Genomic DNA, 20,524 nt, shown 5'->3' with positions numbered 1-20,524 from the left:
AAAACACAAATTCGATCTTGCGCGTCTGTATAATAACATATAACTATATTAGTATTATTACTTATATTATATGTAAGCATCAATGGTCTTAAAGCATAACAGTTTATAATATGATTTTATAATAATATTTTGAATTACATCACACGCGTCTAATGAATGTATTATTTTGTTCACAAAAATTAATAGCGATTCGATGTTTTGTGTCTGACGAAATACAACGTAGGTATGTTTAATTAGTGTTTGTGTGCGTATGCGTATTATAATGATATGTGTATGTACGTAATTTCCGGTCAATAGGACGCGAAAAACTTGTCTCGCGATTACAATATCGTTATCTATGCGTGTCTAAAAATGTGTCCGTTCACACACGATTACCGCCTAGATCGATATGTATGTATATGCAAAATTCAAAGCTGCCGTTTGATTTATTTGGGCGGCGAAACGGACTGATGTTAAACGGCCGACTTGTCAAAATACACACATGGTGTTCGTAACGACAAAAGCGAAAACACAAACAGGTTTTATAATGTGAACAGTGCAGCTGATACGAATCAACGATCGCGTTAAATGTTTCTCATTTTTTATTTTTTATTTTTATTTTTATTTTTATTATAATTTTTTCGTACAAATATCCACACAATTTATACCTACCGTATGGAGGCAACCTTATGTATGAGATAATCAATATACATAAATTATTGTTTGAAATGTATATGCTATAACTGCCACAATGTAATGGCTTATGGTGTATGTCGGGTTGCCACTAATATGCATTCGAGACAATAAATAATATTTATTTGGTATTCAATTACATCATTTAACCCATGAAACAACTCTTTGTGTGTGCGATCATTAGTCGTTATAATGTATACTACACAAATTTATTACGCGCGCTCATTATATGTATGTGCAACTTGTAATTTTTTTCATCATTTTCAATGCGATTATTTCAATATCAAATTGTTGAATTGAACATGAATTGAAATAAATAATGTTTATCGTTCCTTTTTTTAACAACAGCAATTACAATACAATTATGCGATACTAACATTTTCTACATCAATTTCACAAAATCAAAATACACACGAGTTTTAGAGATCTATATACCTACGCATTGTGAAAACGACATGGCTACCGGGTAATATCTTCGACAAATTTTACGATTTTCTATAACCAAACAAAGTTGGACGACGTGTTTGTAGTTATTAACAGTGACCCGCTGGCAACTACTTTCCACGTGCGCTCTTCTGTGAATGAATCTAGTCACTTTCTGTTTTCGTCCTACGACGAGTACGACGTTTTTTTTTTTTTTTTTAACTAACAACATTTTGCCAATAAATTTAACCTGTCCGTGGTGAATATTATTGTACAAATTACCATATCGACGGGCCATGGAAAGGCGTATATGTGACATTCTAAATAGTTTACTATAGACGCGACGATATAACGCCCGAATGCATTGTTTTATCGATCAAATACAAAACAATTCGTTTCCGCTTTAAATCTATAAAATATTTTCAAAAACGATTCTCTCTGAAATATCGATAACCCCGGCATACTTGATATTTGTAAAGCGTCCGATTCAAATTATCATGTTTTATTTCGGAATGCGATTAAAATACGATATATACTATATGATACGTGCTTGTGTTTTCATATCATTGTGCGATCGTAGACGTTCAGCGTATGCTAGCATTATGCAAATATTATATTATCTTATCAACAACGAGAATAACAATTCTAAGACCGATTATAATTATACGTTTACCGGCTGCAGAGAACTTCAAACCATCAATTTGTTGTGAAACTCTGCAGTCACGTGATGGGGGAGGGGGGTTCTGTGCATTAGGTTTGTGCACACTCCTGTATAGCAATTCGTATACATAGGTAATATTAACATTGATTTTTCCCTCCCGGTCCCATCTATATATCATAGCTTAACGGTTATATTATACGCGTACGGTGTGTACGGATAGTGTACCTGTATAGTACCTAATCTCACGATATCCTAGCTCGCTTAAATATGACCTTGGTTTTTTTTTTTTTTTGTGTTTATTGTGGTCAGTAGACATCTGCATGCTCGCTTGAATCCAGTTGATTTTTTCCTATGGCCCTTAACCTCTCGTCGTCTAGGGTCTTATTAAGCTCTATAATATATGTACTGCAATGGTATTTGTTTCGTGGATCTTTAGAACATAAATTGCATATTATACTCTAGCACGTCCCGAAAAATAAACGACTTTTTTTAGGCCTTGAAATTGGTTTTTTGTTAAGACATATTATATTGTTCCAATGGCTTGCATAATTATTATAATAGATGTTTCTTAAACATATAATCGAATTGTTTAGTTAAACAATTATTAAACCCTGAGGTTAAGGCCCCGAATGAATAGATTTCACGTAATTGATAAATAGGCAATAGGTATATAAGTAGGAGATAAAACTGTTAAGCGAAACGATTTTCGATATACGTTATACATATCTGAAAAATTGTAACCTCTATTCGGCCGATTCTGAATAAATTATATAAAATATATAAAATGATCTACATTATTGATCAGTAATAAACCGCTTTTACTGTGAAAAAAGTTTATAAATTTAAAACCATAAACCGGTAGTCGTAATTTAAACATCATGTTTATGATATTAAAATGCAATTAAAATTAAACCGTATCTAGATATTATGTTATATGTACATAGTATATATATACATATTATAGCTAATTGAGTACACGCGAATATAAATTACTAATATATATTACACACGTACACACAGTTATAGTATTTGCATATTATAAGGTATCCGAAAGATCAAGTACTATATCGTGTTCTCCCCGTCATACCGTGTGAACTTGACCAATATGGGGAACACAAAATATTATAAGCCGCGGGATCATATACGGGAACTACGGATCAGCGATCAACAGGAAGTCGGGGTGTGAGTGTGAAGACGTGGATTCAGACGTTCTCGAGTCTTTTGCAACGACCTGTAATTTCGTTCAGGTGTATATGAAAACAAAAACAACAAAAAGGAAGAATTTACCTGTATCATCGTTATTATATTATTATGGTGTATTGTTGAGGGATAAAACGTGATGGGGTGATGACGAAAACAATGACTCTAATGTCATTATACTATTATTCTGTTGTTAACGGTGGAAAATTCAGGTGTTGTTTTAGAAAAAAAAATTAGTAACGGAATTTAGTGGATGCCGCGTTGGTATACGCTAATGACCGAACTAAACTACTCACCTGCGTATACACGACACATGTATTTATACGCACTTCAGTACTTGTATAATATACAATGTATTATATATAAACACACAATGGTTCACTAAGGATGTTTACATCACTCTTATTCTTCATAATAGTGAATTAATGAATTTATTCAAACTCTGATATTTAATATATTTATAAAGTGTATTTAAGGATTACATTTTAAGAAAACTAATTAGATTTTTATACCATTTATGAAATGTCCTGAGTTGATACAAAACTTCTTTTTTTTTGAAAAAAAAAAAACAATAATTAACCTTTATTGCTTTAAATAGTTATAAGGAAGAACATTTATTTGAAAATGTCAAAAAAAATCTAAATTTAAATAATTAGTTAATTATTTATTCAATTTTGTATACTAAAATAATAAGCGTAGGATAATAAGTTTTAAAGATATAAAGGTAATAATACTTTGAAAATATTAAAGGCAATATAATTTACTAATTAATTAACATTTTATGATTTGAATGAATTGTTTGAATGTAATGAGCACTAGATTTAAAATACAATATATTTTATATTTTTATTAAAATCCCAGTATAAAAGTTACCATAGGAAACTCTTTAAATGATATAAACATCTAAGTGTCTATAAATATAATAACGAATGAATTAATTTAATTCCGAAATAAAGAATTTAAATAAATTCATCAGGTATTAAAATGTAAAACAAGAATGAGCAAGAGCATACTTAGTAAAGTATTCTGTATACATTATTTTTGTATATTGTATAAATGTGTTGAATAATTTTTTTACATTATGAAAAAAACTGTGAACACTATACATACAGTATAGTACTTACACGCCAGAAAACAAATAGCGCTATAATAAATTTGTAATGTAGTTAAACAGTTTAATACAACATACAAGTATGTATTTTACATGTATTGATTTCAAAGAAAGTTTTTTTACATTTAAATAACGATATGACTTTTTACTATTTAAATAACAACATTGCAAATCATAAACTAGCTGTTTAGAATATTTTAAACAAAATTCTACTTGAAAAGTTAATCAAAACATTGGTAGTCCATTAAAATAATACGAGTATTTACTTGAGATTATTTTAATTTAATTATCGGTCGATATAGTCGTTCGAATAATATATTCAAACAAATTTTGTCTATAAAAAAACTAAACATATTACTAAATGACGGTGATTGACTATTATATTACTATGTGTAGTTTGGCCATAATATGAAGTAGGAGTTTTACTAGTATATTTATTATTAATGTGTGGTAAGCAGTGAAATGTGGGTGAATATATATACCTAGTTATCGAAGGCGGTTGTTTAAAGCTTAAACAATTATAGTTGTCTTCATACAATAAATAAAAATGTCTAATAACTTATATATATTATATACGTAACCACTATAATTATGATTATTATATTATGTTTTAGAATTATTTCGTAACCGTGTAATAAATTTAGATGCTATTATACTAAACTTAGTAACAGATTATTATAATATCAGGTTTATGTAAATTTGTCATAGTTAAAAAATATCATATAATATGTTATAAGTACCTGCTTTGCTAAGGCTCTTTAAATATTTCAAACAATTTAATATTTACAATACCTACGACTTGTTCAATATTTATTTGATATCAAATAACATGCATTTTAGAAGTAATATGTTGATTGTTAATTTGTAAGGAAAAACTTTAAATATTTTAAAAACAAGGTATAGCAATACAGCATGAACCGTATTGCAGCCAAGTGTTTTGATCAGAATGTCATTTAATGTACATTGTTTTTATAATTTATATTTCAATGTTTGAACGTGGGATTATGAGTGGGGTAACAGTAGGTATACCTACGTTAACCATTGGCGTTTGTGACCAATATTTTAACGGAAAAATGTATTTTAATATTGTAACATACGATCGGAAGATTTTTTGGAAATATGCCACACGAAAAAAAAAAACGTTTTTCGAAGAATTAAAAATCTACACTGATGAGATACGAATACAGACAAGATCGATGATATGATTGGAAATACAATATGTTCAAAACATAATTTTACACAGCTTGTCCTGCAGTATTATTTATGTTAACGAATTTGAAATACAACAGTTCTTATACACTTACGTCGAAATATTCGTATAAAATTGTTATAAAACTATCCCGGATTGATTAATTGAATCGTTTATTTTTACGATTTGTAATTATTAAAACGACGTCGACTCGTGTACCATATAAACGTAAACTGCATTAATAATATGTACATATAATATTTGAAAGTGGTCAGTGTATTTCGAGTGAGATCTTTAATTAATGCATATATAATTCATAAGCTTTCGGGTTCTATTGCGTCAACTAGCAATAATATTGAAATGAAGACATTTCCGATGTTTTCTCGCCGCTAACGCGTATCATGTTCCCCGGTGGACTCCCGAAAAGACCAACGGCCCAGCGGGTGGTTACGCTGTCCCCTAAACCATATACCGCGCTCCTGTGACTCATCAATGTGGGTATGATGTATATGGGCTCTGCGTGACGACGTCACGGTGCGCGCGATGGCTCGGCGTTGTGAAACGTTCCGCGCCTTCAAGTTAAACTTATAAATAATGTAATATATTTATATTTTATACAAACATTTGTAAATTTATGCGTTATATAATAATATTATTATGGTACTCGGCGCAGTCGCCTTGACCTTGGCATCCGCTTTTCTCGTTCCGAAGAGGGGTAAATTATATTATACTGCTATATATTATGTACCATAGGGAAGCGCATTGTAAATATATTATATCTACCGCCGTAGAACGGATAATCGTTATGTATCGGCGACGTATATTATCAGCTATGCCGCTATGGTATTATAATATAATAGCCAGTACACGCGTGTTTCGGATAAAATATCACATCTCCTTTAAAATTATGTTTGGGAGTGATTTATGAGAACAACTGGACGTACCGGAATAGCCGTAACGTAGTTTCGTACGATGATCGATGATTAAATGATACACGGACATCAGTGTGCAGCGTGTACGGAGCGCGTATCAGACCCTACACGTGGGATTATTAATTTAAGTATCATAATATTATTGCGTGTGTATGGTATTATTTCTTATAACCACTAATTAATTATTCTATAAAGCCATTATCAATTTTAATTTTTTGCAAGCAGCTCGTATAGATTGGCGAAAAAAAAAATATACGAAATTATTACATTTTAATTATTGATTAAAGAAACACGAGTTTTTTTCTTCAATCTGGCCTAAAGATCTGACTATAAATTACATCTCAATCATAATGTAATAAATACTGTTTAATTCTAAAGACATTTCCTATTAAATAATATACACCTAGCGGTCAATTCATTTCAAGGCAAACAGATATTTAGCACGAATTAAAAAGTATGATTCGGCAAATCTAATAATATATATACGTACAAATTCACACAGCTGCAAATTGAAATAATATACTAATACGTTTTCGGTACCAATTTTCCGTAATTTGATGGTCTGACGGTGTAAATAATCAATAGATGTGCGGTCGAACTTGATCGTTTCGGATTTTTGGCTATATCCTTGAAGTGCAGGTAATAAAAACATACCATGCAGTCAAATTAATAAGTTATTATACCTACAACGAAAATTACACAGCAAATTGTTTGCAAAAAGCCGAACTATTTCGTCTAGAATACCTGAAATCTAAAAAAAATCGAATTGTTTCGATCAAATAAATATAAACTCATATACCTAATATATTATATAGTGTCGAGATGAAAAAAATACTGGATGGATATATCGATCTACCGCACGAGCTACATTCCACACGTTCTTTCGGCGTTTTCTTAGTATAATAAATGGTTTCTTCAGGTGTTTTTCTGAAGGTCCTTAATTTACATTTTTCTCCACGGCACACGATTGTGATGAAGTAGAACTCACTAGGCATAAACGTATATGATTAGGAATCATTACTATTTCGTAACCGAAGAATTATCACCTTCGCGTATAACACACTCAGTTGGTAATTATATATTTTTATATATATTTTTAGACGCCAAAATGTAGCATTATCATATCGTAAATAATTCGTATCGATAGTGAGTATAATTTAATATCAAGTTGTTATTTAACATTCGGTTTTATGGATCGTGTGAAGTGTATTAAAATCATAAAATGAAACGTTTGGTGTATATATATATATAATATTTATATTATAATATATAAACATTAAATATTATTATTATCCACGCTGTCCTACACGATAAATAATTATACACTGACTACATTTTAAAATCAGCACATCGTATCGAGCATGTGTATATTATCGTCAAAATAAATATAGATTTTAGATGCGTAGCACTAGGCGTACGAATGATACATATTATATTATATTCTGAGATTTTCCATCGGAACAGTTGTTATAGAGCTATTCGTCGAGTAATTTGAACGTACACGTTTTAGTATATCATTATAACGATGCGATGAACACTGTTTCTACTCCTATATTTATACAGTATAATTCACCAATCATGCGCATCGCTCACCTTTTTCTTCTTCTTTAAGAACATAGTTGTATCGCATTTTTTTGTAATTTTTAAATAAACTTAAAAATCATATTTTCAATTTCATGAGATTTTTTTTTTGTTCTACTTGAGAAGTGTCATGTGGAGATACGAACTTTTATTTTTCTGCAAATGATAACTCCGGAAAATTGTTTGAAAATGTTGTCATAGTAAAAACACGAACGAGTAGTTTTTGAGTAATTGAACTTTGTATACTAAGTTGACGATGATGGATTTTAAAAATATGAGGGCTATCTGGCTATGACAGTCTGAAAACTTAAGTAATTAATATTAATCTATCAATATTTATAATTTTTTTAAACGGTCGTAATATACAAATACTAAATCTATTATATCTATTTTATATTTTGGTGCCTAAGACAATTTTTAAGGACTATTTGTATGGAAATTAAACTATCAAACTGTTCAAATAAAGCATTAAGTTAAATAAGGTTTTCAAAAAAAATACCCATTAAATAATTTACAGTAAAAGGATGGTTCTAATTTGAAATCCAGGAGTTCATATCGCCATAGAACCCTCCTTAATATCATTTACTATATAATTAATAATGTATTAAAAAATACTTAAAATAAGAGTTTTAATAAATTCATTATTAAAAGAATAAATGAGGGTGAGCATCATGCGTGGTGATTCGTTCTGTGTATGTATATATAATTATTATTATGAGCAGCTTGAGTCTGTCTAGCGTTGATTATCCTTTTTGTATTAAGATCCGACAATATTATTTTGCGTCTCCCGGCTGACCACGAAAGAATATAGCTGTATGTAAGTCTGCTGAAGTGTGTGGTAAGTAATTCGAGGACTTGTGGTCGGGGAGAAAAAATGACAGAGTGCGTGTTGCCCGGCCGATAGTGGTCGTGTGTGTTCAGATGATATTATGCATATACCAACATAATATGTACTATGTACCGTCTATATGGGAGTGTCGTGGGTTGTGCTGGGTATTGTAAACTATCGAAAGATTAACTGGGTAGGTAGTTCCCAAAAACGTCGGATTCGTATATTCTATATGTTATTTAATACAATATAATATAGTTTATCGTTGTTGCGCCGCTTTGCGCGTAGAAAATATATGGAATCGCATGCTGCTGCACGTGAAAGTGGGCGATAACAAAAACTACACATTGCAGACAGCCTTTAAACGATAATACATAAATACACAAACCGTATTATGTAACAGCGTGCAGACAACATAACCCACATGGGCTGCAAGTTCTATTGGATACTGCACCCTTTTGTATGTACCTATACATATATATATATATATATATATATGCATTATTATTCGAAATGCAGTTTGAAACATAATACGAACTCTTGACTCGACTCTATCCACAGGACTGTTTCTATACATATAATATAATATATGATTTTATAAAATATTTCGAACGATCAATACACAGTTAATCAAATTGCAAAAATATACGAATAGGTATAGTAAAAAAAATAAAATTAATAATAATAATAATCCTATTTGTACTCGTATATGAACGCGTGAGGTTATTTATACTTCAATTATCTGATCGTAAGTCCAATTGAAGGTTAATCGCGTTGAATTTAAATTGTAAGTGCGTTTTAAAAATTATAATTTTAAATCTTAAATTATTACACGATTTGGTGCCATATTATATAGGTAATTCATTATTTGAAGTGTGTGCATTATAATTATGACATTGTATATTATATGTTATTATTATAAGTGTATGCATTTTCCTTGCACAACACGCCATGGTGCATCGTCCTTGATTTTGTATAGGTACTACAAATTATATTATATAATTAATTATATCGATTCTTGATTAATATGCATGCACATATGGGACTTTCTCCAATTCGGAAGTAAAACAATATAGATAATATGTATTGAAAACATTACAACAAAAGATTAATGTCCTTGCCCTCGGTTACGTTGTTTTCAATTCACAAGCCCAAGTCGTCCAATAACAACACTTCTGGCCTGAAAGTATTTTATTTTATTTAAACGATAGGTGTATTCAGATCCAGCGATCCGATCACGCGGTTAAGCTATAATCGCGCGCTTTGAGGCTGGCTCGTGGACCCGCAGACCGCACTGCGGACGATGCAAGTAATAATGGTTATATGTCTGCGCACGACCGCTATTCATTTCCAACAATCGAATTCCGTGCACGATATACCGTACGCTTAATTTCACGTTTGCAATTCGATTATTGTACGTACACACACACATATTGTTATACACCTTTATAGCTATAGGTAGGTATAGTGCTCGGCGTTTTGTCTTTATTTGATTATATAGATCGAAATCGACACACCTACCAATTGCGAGGGACTCGTCGAAATTTTTATTGTGATTTACGTTGCACACATTTTAAGACCCGACCTGCAACTTTAATTAAATCGTCGATCTTTCCAGGAAAGTCCATATGCGACTGGCCGCATAATTCGATTGACTGCTAATTGGACTTTTAATGCAAATTTATATATAGTGGACGACCATATAGTTGTGTCGGTCCATTCGCCTCAAAATAATTCACTGTCGTCGCTGTTTAATCGTATGTATATTATATGCGCAGACTACCCGTTCGTATAAAAGGTAAGTAATAAGTGATGGCTAGCCGATGGAAAAAAAATAATATTATTATACTTTTAAATTTCCGACTGTCCACCCTTGAAACGTTTGGTATGTCTCGGTTGCTCGATTTATATATATATATATTCGATCATTATTACAATGCATACAAAAGTTATATTGTTCTTGGGTATTAACGTTTGCAGCAATGCGTTTGTTCGCGCACAAACAACATTACAATACTGATAATATATAGCGTGTGAAAAACTTGAAATTCGATATTAAATTTTTTTTCCGTTTGGTATCTCTCGAAAATCTATGGTAAATAAACTAGTACATTTGTATAATATACATAATTAGTGCGCAGTTCATTTATAGGATTAAGTATATGTATATATAATATATATAAATTATGTATAAACATTTACTTATTTTACGATTCCAATATACACGTTCGATATTGTACAGGCTAAGCGAATGTCACTGTGCCTATATATTATCTACCTATTATATGCGAAGGCGAGTTAAAAATTCATAGTTGGCTACAATAATATACGTATACAGCGATTACGAAGACTTTAACGCTCGTGCACGAATAAGTTCGTTAAATAAATATAAGAAAATAAAGTGTAAAGTTATTAATTAAATAAACTCAGATATCGTCGTTTTATTCATTTTTTATTATCCATAATGTAGGAATAAAAATCTAAATATCGCACCGGTGAACAAAGAAAACTTTACAAAATTATTAAAACTAAACCGTTTTTCGATACTGCGTCATATGACTATGTGTACTAGGTGTCCTTAATAATATTATTATATCGAATATTTATTGTTATAAAAAAAACCACGAGAATAGTTTACCGATTTCGAGTATGAAAACAAATTAAAACGACTGTTTTACGTGTTCCAAAAATTGATATCAATCATTATACTGTCACGTGTGGAGTAAAAACGTTTTATTAAATTTTCACGTATATATATATAAAACAAAAACCAACGTCCGTGTTATTACATTGCGTACACGTATTACCTACTTATATATATAGGTATATATATATATATACAGCCGACTATTATACATACCATCACCAACAGGCGCACGCGTAGTTACACCTCCTTCAGACGTCAAGGTCCGAGTCCGGTCGGCTCGTAAGTCAAAAACAATACCCTAGACACCCCTTGATCACGGCACCGCCGCCGCCGCCGACACACGAGGTCGCAGGCCGGCCGGTCGGATTCCTACCCACCGCGGCGGCGGCACATCCTATGACGAGAGCGGACACACGTCCCGCTCGCTCGCCCATATAACATATTATAGTGCGTTGATACGCATATACGCCTATGCCGTACGGCGTTTCCGACGTCGCGACCGCCACCGCCGAACGGGCCCATTGTGTTGTGTACGTACTACGCGAGGTTAACGCGCGTCGATGTGCACACGCGCGCCGCCGTACGAATGGTTTTTTTTTCCCTACCAACGGCGTGGTCGCAAGTCATAATTGTTAGAGCGACAGCGATCGTATTATTTATGTACGGTTGTTTGTGTATCATGTAATGATATATATATATATAAAACAAACACCGAGAGTGTTCAAGAGGACCCGCGCGTGTTGTCCACACCGTCTCACCGGTGTAGACCGCGGGCAATATTCGTCCAGCAGAACACGCGTCTTGTGATGTCGGCTTTAGTACCAGAGCGAATTTACCTATTATCAAATTTAAGGGCGGGAATAATGTCGTCTAGGGCATCCCATAGGTTTTTATTGACATCTCGGTTTTTAAGCGAGTTGTGGTCATGTAAAATATTAAGACTTTAAAATGCTCGTATGACTCGCTTAAACATTAAAATACCGATAAAACCCTATGAGACGCCCTGGATAACATCATTACCTTTAAGTTCGATAATAGGTATAAATCGACTCCAATGTTAAAGCTAACATCACGAAATGTGTTCTGCTGAACGAAAATTTGCCATGATCTACATTGGTAAGACGGAGACAACACGTGCGGGTACATAACGTCCTCTTGATCTCTTCATTTTCCGGGCATAGCGTTGAATTGCTGTTAGCTATTGATTGCGATATTAGCGCCCCCTCCCCTCCCCTATTGCGCCTATGGGTATATTTATGGCTATTATCGCGAACTATATCGTTGCCCGCCGACAACGGAAAACAATAATAATTGTACTATAACAATATAATTAAAAGGAATATAGACGCGCAACACACTAAAACGGCCGGCCAAATACGAGTAATATTATGTATTGTAAACATCGTATTCGCTTATTCCTAAGACATTATACATTGCGCTATATATTGCAGAGACCAATGTTAATGTCGACTTTAATGAACAAATCTCCAAACTGAACTCTTTCTTAAATTTAACGCACCTATAGAATGGCTTTTAGGTAAATTTAATATTAAATAATCGAAATAAATAATAAACATAATACAATAGTAAATGTAACTATATAGAAAAACTATAAATGTAAACCAAAATAGGCATTATTTGCTCGCTTCGAAACTCGAACAGTTTGTATTATGTATAACTACGACATTAAGCCAATAGGCACCACCTATACATTTAACGTATAGAAATTCATTTAACTAGCTACACAATTATTTTCACCTAAGTATTCAAATTTTATATTTTCAAAAATCATTTGTTTTATAACGTTACGACATTTTAACAGCACATTTTTTAGCTGATTTAACCTAACATATTACGTATATTATGTAATGTACGACGATTTCTTGAGTTTTGTTAATTTTATTTAAAAATTCGAAAACTAATAACTTTTTAAACAATTGTAATTTATCAGATAAATGTTAACATGTTTGGGGATTGAATATAAATAGCGGTTTCTTGAGGATTTAAAGTTTTTATGAATAGATTAATACAGCGTTTGAGGGATCATCTTATCATTTAAATTCAAATATTTAAAAATTCAATCGATATTAATATATGTATTTTTTAAATACTATTTCTGCGTAGAAACATTTATTCTTCGAAAGCACAGTTGAATACTCAAATGAATCACTTCATCGCAGGTACACGAATGCTTCAAGCGTTCGTTTAACACGTACCCATTATGTATATGTAGCCGTATCGCTTGCAGTATTGTATGTATAAGGCGGAACGTACATTATTATTTCGATTATCATTATTATAATCTAGAACCGTTTAAAAGCTTTTTTAAACCATCGATCGCAGCGGATTATTAACAACAACACGTGTAATATATAACATGTGTTATAATAAATTGATGGTAGCGTCAGGTAAGTACCTGTATACTATTTCGATCGATTAATCACTCGATAAATGAAATATGATCTGTCGGTTTAACGAAAATTCGATAAGCTAAACGGCGACTGCAATCCGTAGATTTAACGATGAAATCACGAGAAACGAGTACGTAAAATCGACGTTATGACGTTAAAAAACCGTCGCGCAATTTCCACACATCGCTCGCTTGCGCTGAAAATAATATAATTTAATATACGCGTAGTATTGCGTGCTACACGGGATGGGAAAGAACGACCGAACGTAATAGGAATAATAATAATACGAAGTGGAATTGATAATACCGTTAAACGCGAGACTATAGTTTAATATATGTATATTGTAGTATATAAATTATACACATAATAGATCGATATAAATTGACGCCTCGAGAGTTCGACCGGAGATAATTCAACGGATGTTTAGTGTTTACACAGGATCGACCCCGTTTCGGGCCAAGCATTGTTCTGGACCATCGAGTATATATTACAATATTATTATTATTATTATTATTATTATTGTTGTTATTATTATTATACACCGCGCTGTGCCAATCGCATTATTAGTATTGTTTATTTGTCAAGGCGTTTTGACCGTATTATTTTTGTAACGCGTACACAACAATAATATTGTTATAACATCGGATGTGTGCCACGCGAAATTTCGAGATATGAATAATGTGTACACGTACAACTACGGCGGATCGGTTTACACGGTTCGTCATCGTCGATAATGCATGCCGATAACGCGTACCTATCAACCGTCAGTATAACAATGTTATACATGTGTTGCGACTGCTGCAGTTGTCCGTGGACCTATATAATGTTCAATACACTACGTAACATTGTAGTGGATACCTATATACCGAGTTCGCGTTAACCGTAATCCGAAGCAGACGATCGGAATGCCGAGTCGGGACTAAACGCGTTTTTTGGCACATTCGCGTTTTTTCCGTTTGTTCGTATTTTTTTTTCCTCCGCGCCAAAAGGGCGGACTACAGATTCGACCGGCAGCGTATACGCGTATATAACTCTTTGGATATGAACCTATAATACCTATATAGGTACGTCGTACAGTGACTGCGCGCACATTTACACGCACCATCCGACCGGATTGATTTCGGTGTGCCGCCGCTACTATAACTGCCGGTACGAGTTACAACAAACACGAACGACCGGTAACCATATTATTGGTCGGAGAATCGTACACGGTATTATGTATCATAATATAATATATTTGATTAGGCGTTGGGTCTCCGGAGTAAATTACGCGAGCCCATCTTCTCGGTGTATAATTTCCGCGAAAATATAAATATACGTTTTAGAAACGTACCCTTTTTAAATATTATACATTATGACGTGTTTCTGAATCGTGATTATTATCCAGTGATGTACACGACTAGTAAGAGGTAATATATAATATACAAATACGCCGCGTTATAATGACAGTAGAGACAGCGCGTATTATACGCTTTAATGGATTAGGTGAGAAGAAATCTGTGATCTGCGGATAATTAATACGAACGTCGTATTTGGTAAAAATTTGATACTTTACCGGTAAACGGACGGTAACGGGACGATAAAAAAAAAAAACCACGCAACGAGAAAAGATACACTCGCACAGAGTTCTTAAGGAAAGTTTAATGCAATACAGCGAGAGTACGAGTATTATTATTATACTAAAATATAAATAACATAATATAATATTTTTTATCTTATATTACATTCTAAGATAATTCACGGTAAACATTTGCTATGTTATTAAAATGAAAAAACCATTTCGTGGTTTCGTCGATTAGTAATTATAATATAATAATATTATTAAAATGTATAACAATTAGTCTAGACCTCTGGGAATATGCCATGTATTCTTACGTATATAAATATAATATATAATAAAGACCTGAAAATGTAAATAATTAATGAACTTGCCCAAGTATGGAAGATTCTACGCCCAATAGGTAAGTATTAATGAAAACCCACTGATTACATTAATGTCTAAGTAACAGAAATGCTATTAAAGAATGGTTTCCTCGGCCAAGTGTAAGTGAACTTCGTAAACTAATAAATATACCCGTCGTTGTAAATTTTATCAACACTTTTTCTTGTTTTTATCATATAAATATAAACATATAATTATGTACAGACTGTTGAGATAAATTTAATAAAAAAATAAAAATTGAACTGATATTATAATGTTTATTAATTATTAGAGTCTACAAAAATAAATACACGTTTACTCGACTGAAGATAAAATAATAAACCATATTTACAGAATGTGTATTATAGTTTTCAGTGCATGAAAACATTTCTCGAAAATCTATTATTTATTTGTCAGTTTAAAGTTTTCTATAAAGTTACAACCATAGCTGATGATAGTATATGAATTATATTTTATCTTTACAGCATTATCAGCATACCATATCATCTCATGTATAAACAAACGTTCGAAACATATAATTTTGAGTTTTGCAGAAAGAAAACATTAATTTCATGGTATTGAATTGGTGAAAATGTAATACGTATTGCATTTTATATAGTTTGATTTCCAAGTTAATCACGAATGACCTACGAACAATGATCCACTGTTCTTTGTTTGAATTAAATTTTCTAAGTTATATTTACAAGAATATCGCTTCTATAGCTGTTATGTATTTATGTTTGTGTGTTTGATTGAAAGAATTTTTTTTTCTAAAGAAAGTTATTTACAGGTAGTGTAAGTAAACTGTACCTGTACAATATGTACAAACGGTAAATGAGAAACGTTCAAATATTTTGAAACTCTTTTATACAGATATAAAAATAAAATGTGTTTAATTCAGTTTTTGTTAGAAACAAAATATATTTTTATTCATTGTGTACTCAGAGCTGTTCAGTTGTATTAAATGGCAATAAAACATTAATTTAACAAAACGAAACATGCTTTTATATATACGTATTACCAATATTTAATTCACTCGGCGTAACATAATACTAAAATACTGAACGCAAAGTATATTGTATTGACATCCTATCGAAGTGTCGAAAGTAATTTTTCCAATTAAATGGTAATTAGTGGAATAAATAACTGTTAAACAAATAAACATTCAAAGTGTTTCAACTCCAATGCACACTAAAAATAACTTCCGGCAATATGCATGAACCATGAAATTATTTTTTAAGTACATGAAATTGACTTAACCTTCTTTATTATAATACTCTTGTTTACTAACACGTGGGAATATTTAATAATTTATATTGCGCATAAAAATAATACATCAAAATATAATATACAATACACATAATAATAATAATAATGATAATAATTTAACCACAAGTTTATTTTTTAGTTTTAGTGCCTTTTCTATACATAATCTGTCACAAATATTTTTATTGAATATCTCTCTCGTTAGGACTACACTTGCAAGTAAAATAAATGCCAGCAATGCGGAATTATGATTCATTTTTAATTATTTAGCATCGCACGTTTAATCGAGAAAGTTTAAATTTTACCCTATCATGAACCCGTCTTGTTTCTTCGTCGATTAGAAAATATTATTGCGTAAAATCAGTAGGTATATAATTTATGAACAGGACCCGAAAGTTATTCAATAATCTAATTCATTTGATGTATCATAATATTTCTATAATGTTATTATATGGCCTACCACGTACAGTCGTAATACATAAAATAACGTTCAGTCAATATAAAATTAATCGTTTTTACCAAAGCAAACGAGTCGCGTTATATATATACTATGCACGTGTTACAAGAAATAAAAATTAAATAATGATTACTACTTAGAAATTCTTATTACCCATACCATTTTTATAAGCATACACGTTGTATATTATTTTGTTGTAAGCTAACTGTTAAAAAAAAAATATGTATTAGTACTAATATGACTGCTAAGTAAAAGACGTAATAAAAAATAACAATAATAAATTATAATAGGTACATATTTGTTCATACGTATATTATGGCTAAACGACTACATGTAAAGTAAGTACGTAACATACCTGAGATTAACTAGCTGGTATGGATTAAGATTAAATATAGCCTAACTATACATATATTGTGTGCATATATTCTACCGCTTATTTTCGATGTTTCTTTTTCGCCACCAAATCTCATAATATATAGGTAGTAATTACGGATGTGGCCGCGATCATTAGTAGTACTGCTTTTAACCTTGAGTTTATTTGCAATACGGTTTTTGCACACCCCTAATAAGAGGGTATTAATATTTCACTGTCTCGATATATTCGATAACATGTATGGTATAATACTTATAATAGTTAAGCTTCATACGCGTTTCAAGACTCTCAATTAGATTATTTATCATTTTATTTGCACGAGATCTTTTCTCTTGTTTAATATGTAAATAATTGCATACTGTGGATGTATATATATACATATAAAAAAAAAAGAAAAAACACTAATGAATTTCTTACATAAAATAAACAATTTACTCATAGTACAATATTTTTATTTTTATGTTCGCCGATCACTGCAGACTAGGTAATAATAATAATCAATTACATTATAAACACGTAACATAATATTCTGTCTTTAATCATGGGGAAGAATTAAAAGCGATAAATCATATCATACTCGTTTATTTCCATATTATATCAACCTTTTTAAACGTTAAATAATATAATATATAGCATATATAATATTATAATGTGCTGACATATTTTATCTTTGAAATCTGGTACCCATCTATTCGCTACGGACATTTAACAAAAACTGGGCTAAAGCAATTAAATTCACATTCTTGCATTTTCACATAAAATAGCGGTTTCGTTGTAAACGTTGGCCAGTGGTAATAATTTATGAAATATAAATAATGCAAGTAAGTACAACACAATATATATATATATATATAATATTGTAAAAAATGAATAATTTTTAATCAATTAATAAGCATACATTTGGAATTACTTAAAGTAATACAAACTAGTATTTACTAATATTCGATATTATGAAACAATTTTTTTTTCATTAACCACATATATAGTTTTCATAGTTATATAAACGTTTGAGTCCATAATTTACATTCTAAATAGTCTAAATCACCAAAACAACATTTGAGTAAAATAGATGTTTCATAACAACATCAACTTAAATTTGCTATAAATATTATTGATGACGATAATAAATATGTAAAGATAAAGGTATTTACGTGGTTACGATTTTATTAAAATAAACAAATATTTAATATTACATTTTATAATTTTTATTCAATTTCAAAAAAAATATATTTTATTTAGATTATTATACTTTAAAAACAAATAGGTATAACTGTTTTATACATATTTTCTCAGATTAAATAAAGTATTTCCGGAATGTAATATACATAAAATAAATCGATATATTATCGTTGTACAAATGGCAAATGAGTAGAACGTGTATAAAAAGTATTAGAATATTTGGCTCGGTTACAACTCGATAATTATGATATGTTGAGACTGTTGGGGAATTAGTAAATAATATTTATATACAGGATACAGCATACAAATCAACAAATATAAATTTAAACAAGTATAAGTTGTATTTAAATATCCGATATTAGTTATACTTAATAACAAATATATATTAGCAATAATATAATATACTGTTTTATGTATTGTATGGATTAAATCTTTATGCATATTTATAATTTATTCAATAGGTAATTAGAAAATTAAATAAATGTTTAATTTTTTTAAATATATACGTTTTTTTTGTTCATTTTATGTCTATGAGATAGATATTCAAAAAATAGTTCACCTAAAAATATTTAACAAATTTTAAAACTTTTGCATTACACGATTCGTGTCTTTAGCCACTATTGCTACAGAGTATAAATGTTTATGCAACGCAGCGGTAAATATTATTCCGCTACTAAGCTCTTTTTCAGTCAAATAACACGCTTTGAGCATATAACGCCATTGGAAATTAATAATAATATGAAAAGTAATAAAATAAATTTACAATATTCTTGCACATGCACATACAGTGGTGCATATAATCTGTCAATATGTATAAAATAAAATAAAATATGTGCTTACCATGTTCGTGTCTTTCGGTTTCCTAACCATTTATGCGACCGCTGCAAAGGACACACACACACACACACAAATACGTTTTATTCGCACGCACATAAACGAAAACGAGTAAACGGTGCCAATATAATATTTATTATATGTTATGTTTAAATAAAAAATAGTCTAAAAAATCACTAAAGTCCACGACGCTTACACTGGTCGTATTTGCAAAGGTTAACTAACAATCCCGAATCACAAAGTACAGCCCCGTGGATCGCACTTCACGTTTATCGTCAGAAAATGTCATATAATTGATACGATTAACCCCGCAAGCCGTTACTTGATGAGTGCGTTTACAGCATATTTTATGTAGAGGTATACACGGTTAATACCACGAAATACTACATATCCGTTTACGACTTTTTAACATTTTGTAAATATGTGTGGATAGGCGTTTGACAACTGATAAATATCAAAAATTTTCCAGTATATCGACCGAGTTCGAGGAGCGTGCGCGAGACGTGACGAGACGGAACGGGACGGACGGTCGTCGCGCGTGAGTATGATAGTGAGTGTGCGGCTGCTGACGAGCGCATGTGATGTGCCCCGACCCGCCAGCATTATGCTCTTGAATGCCGCCGCCGCTGCTGCCGCCGCCGCCGCCGTAACCAGTTTCGTAATGATTGTTGTTGTTGTGCGCCGCCGCCTTGGAGTACCCGCGGGAAAAAAAGTGGGCCGCCAAGAGCACCTGACGTATCGGCACGAAAATTTTTTATAAAAAAAAACAAAAAAAACAAAAAATGAATGAAAAACAAATTCTAGACACCCAAAAAAAATTTGATTAAAAAAAAAATTG

The 20,524-nt window shown here is 31.4% G+C and overlaps 1 protein-coding gene across 1 annotated transcript in view; it reads right to left on the bottom strand.

Moving 5' to 3' along the window:
• Nucleotides 1–20,251, bottom strand: part of LOC113551760 — a 63,832-nt gene extending 43,581 nt beyond the window's left edge. The window contains exon 1 of the mRNA XM_026954224.1: nucleotides 19,693–20,251. Within this exon, the coding sequence (XP_026810025.1) occupies nucleotides 19,693–19,722 (30 nt within the window). The 5' untranslated portion in view covers nucleotides 19,723–20,251. The remainder of the gene's footprint in view (nucleotides 1–19,692) is intronic.
• Nucleotides 20,252–20,524: the final 273 nt, after the last annotated feature.

This window comes from Rhopalosiphum maidis, chromosome 2 (genome assembly GCF_003676215.2).
Source record: "Rhopalosiphum maidis isolate BTI-1 chromosome 2, ASM367621v3, whole genome shotgun sequence".
In the NCBI taxonomy this organism is placed as follows: Eukaryota; Metazoa; Arthropoda; class Insecta; order Hemiptera; family Aphididae; genus Rhopalosiphum; species Rhopalosiphum maidis.
This window is presented reverse-complemented; position numbering and strand designations above follow the sequence as displayed.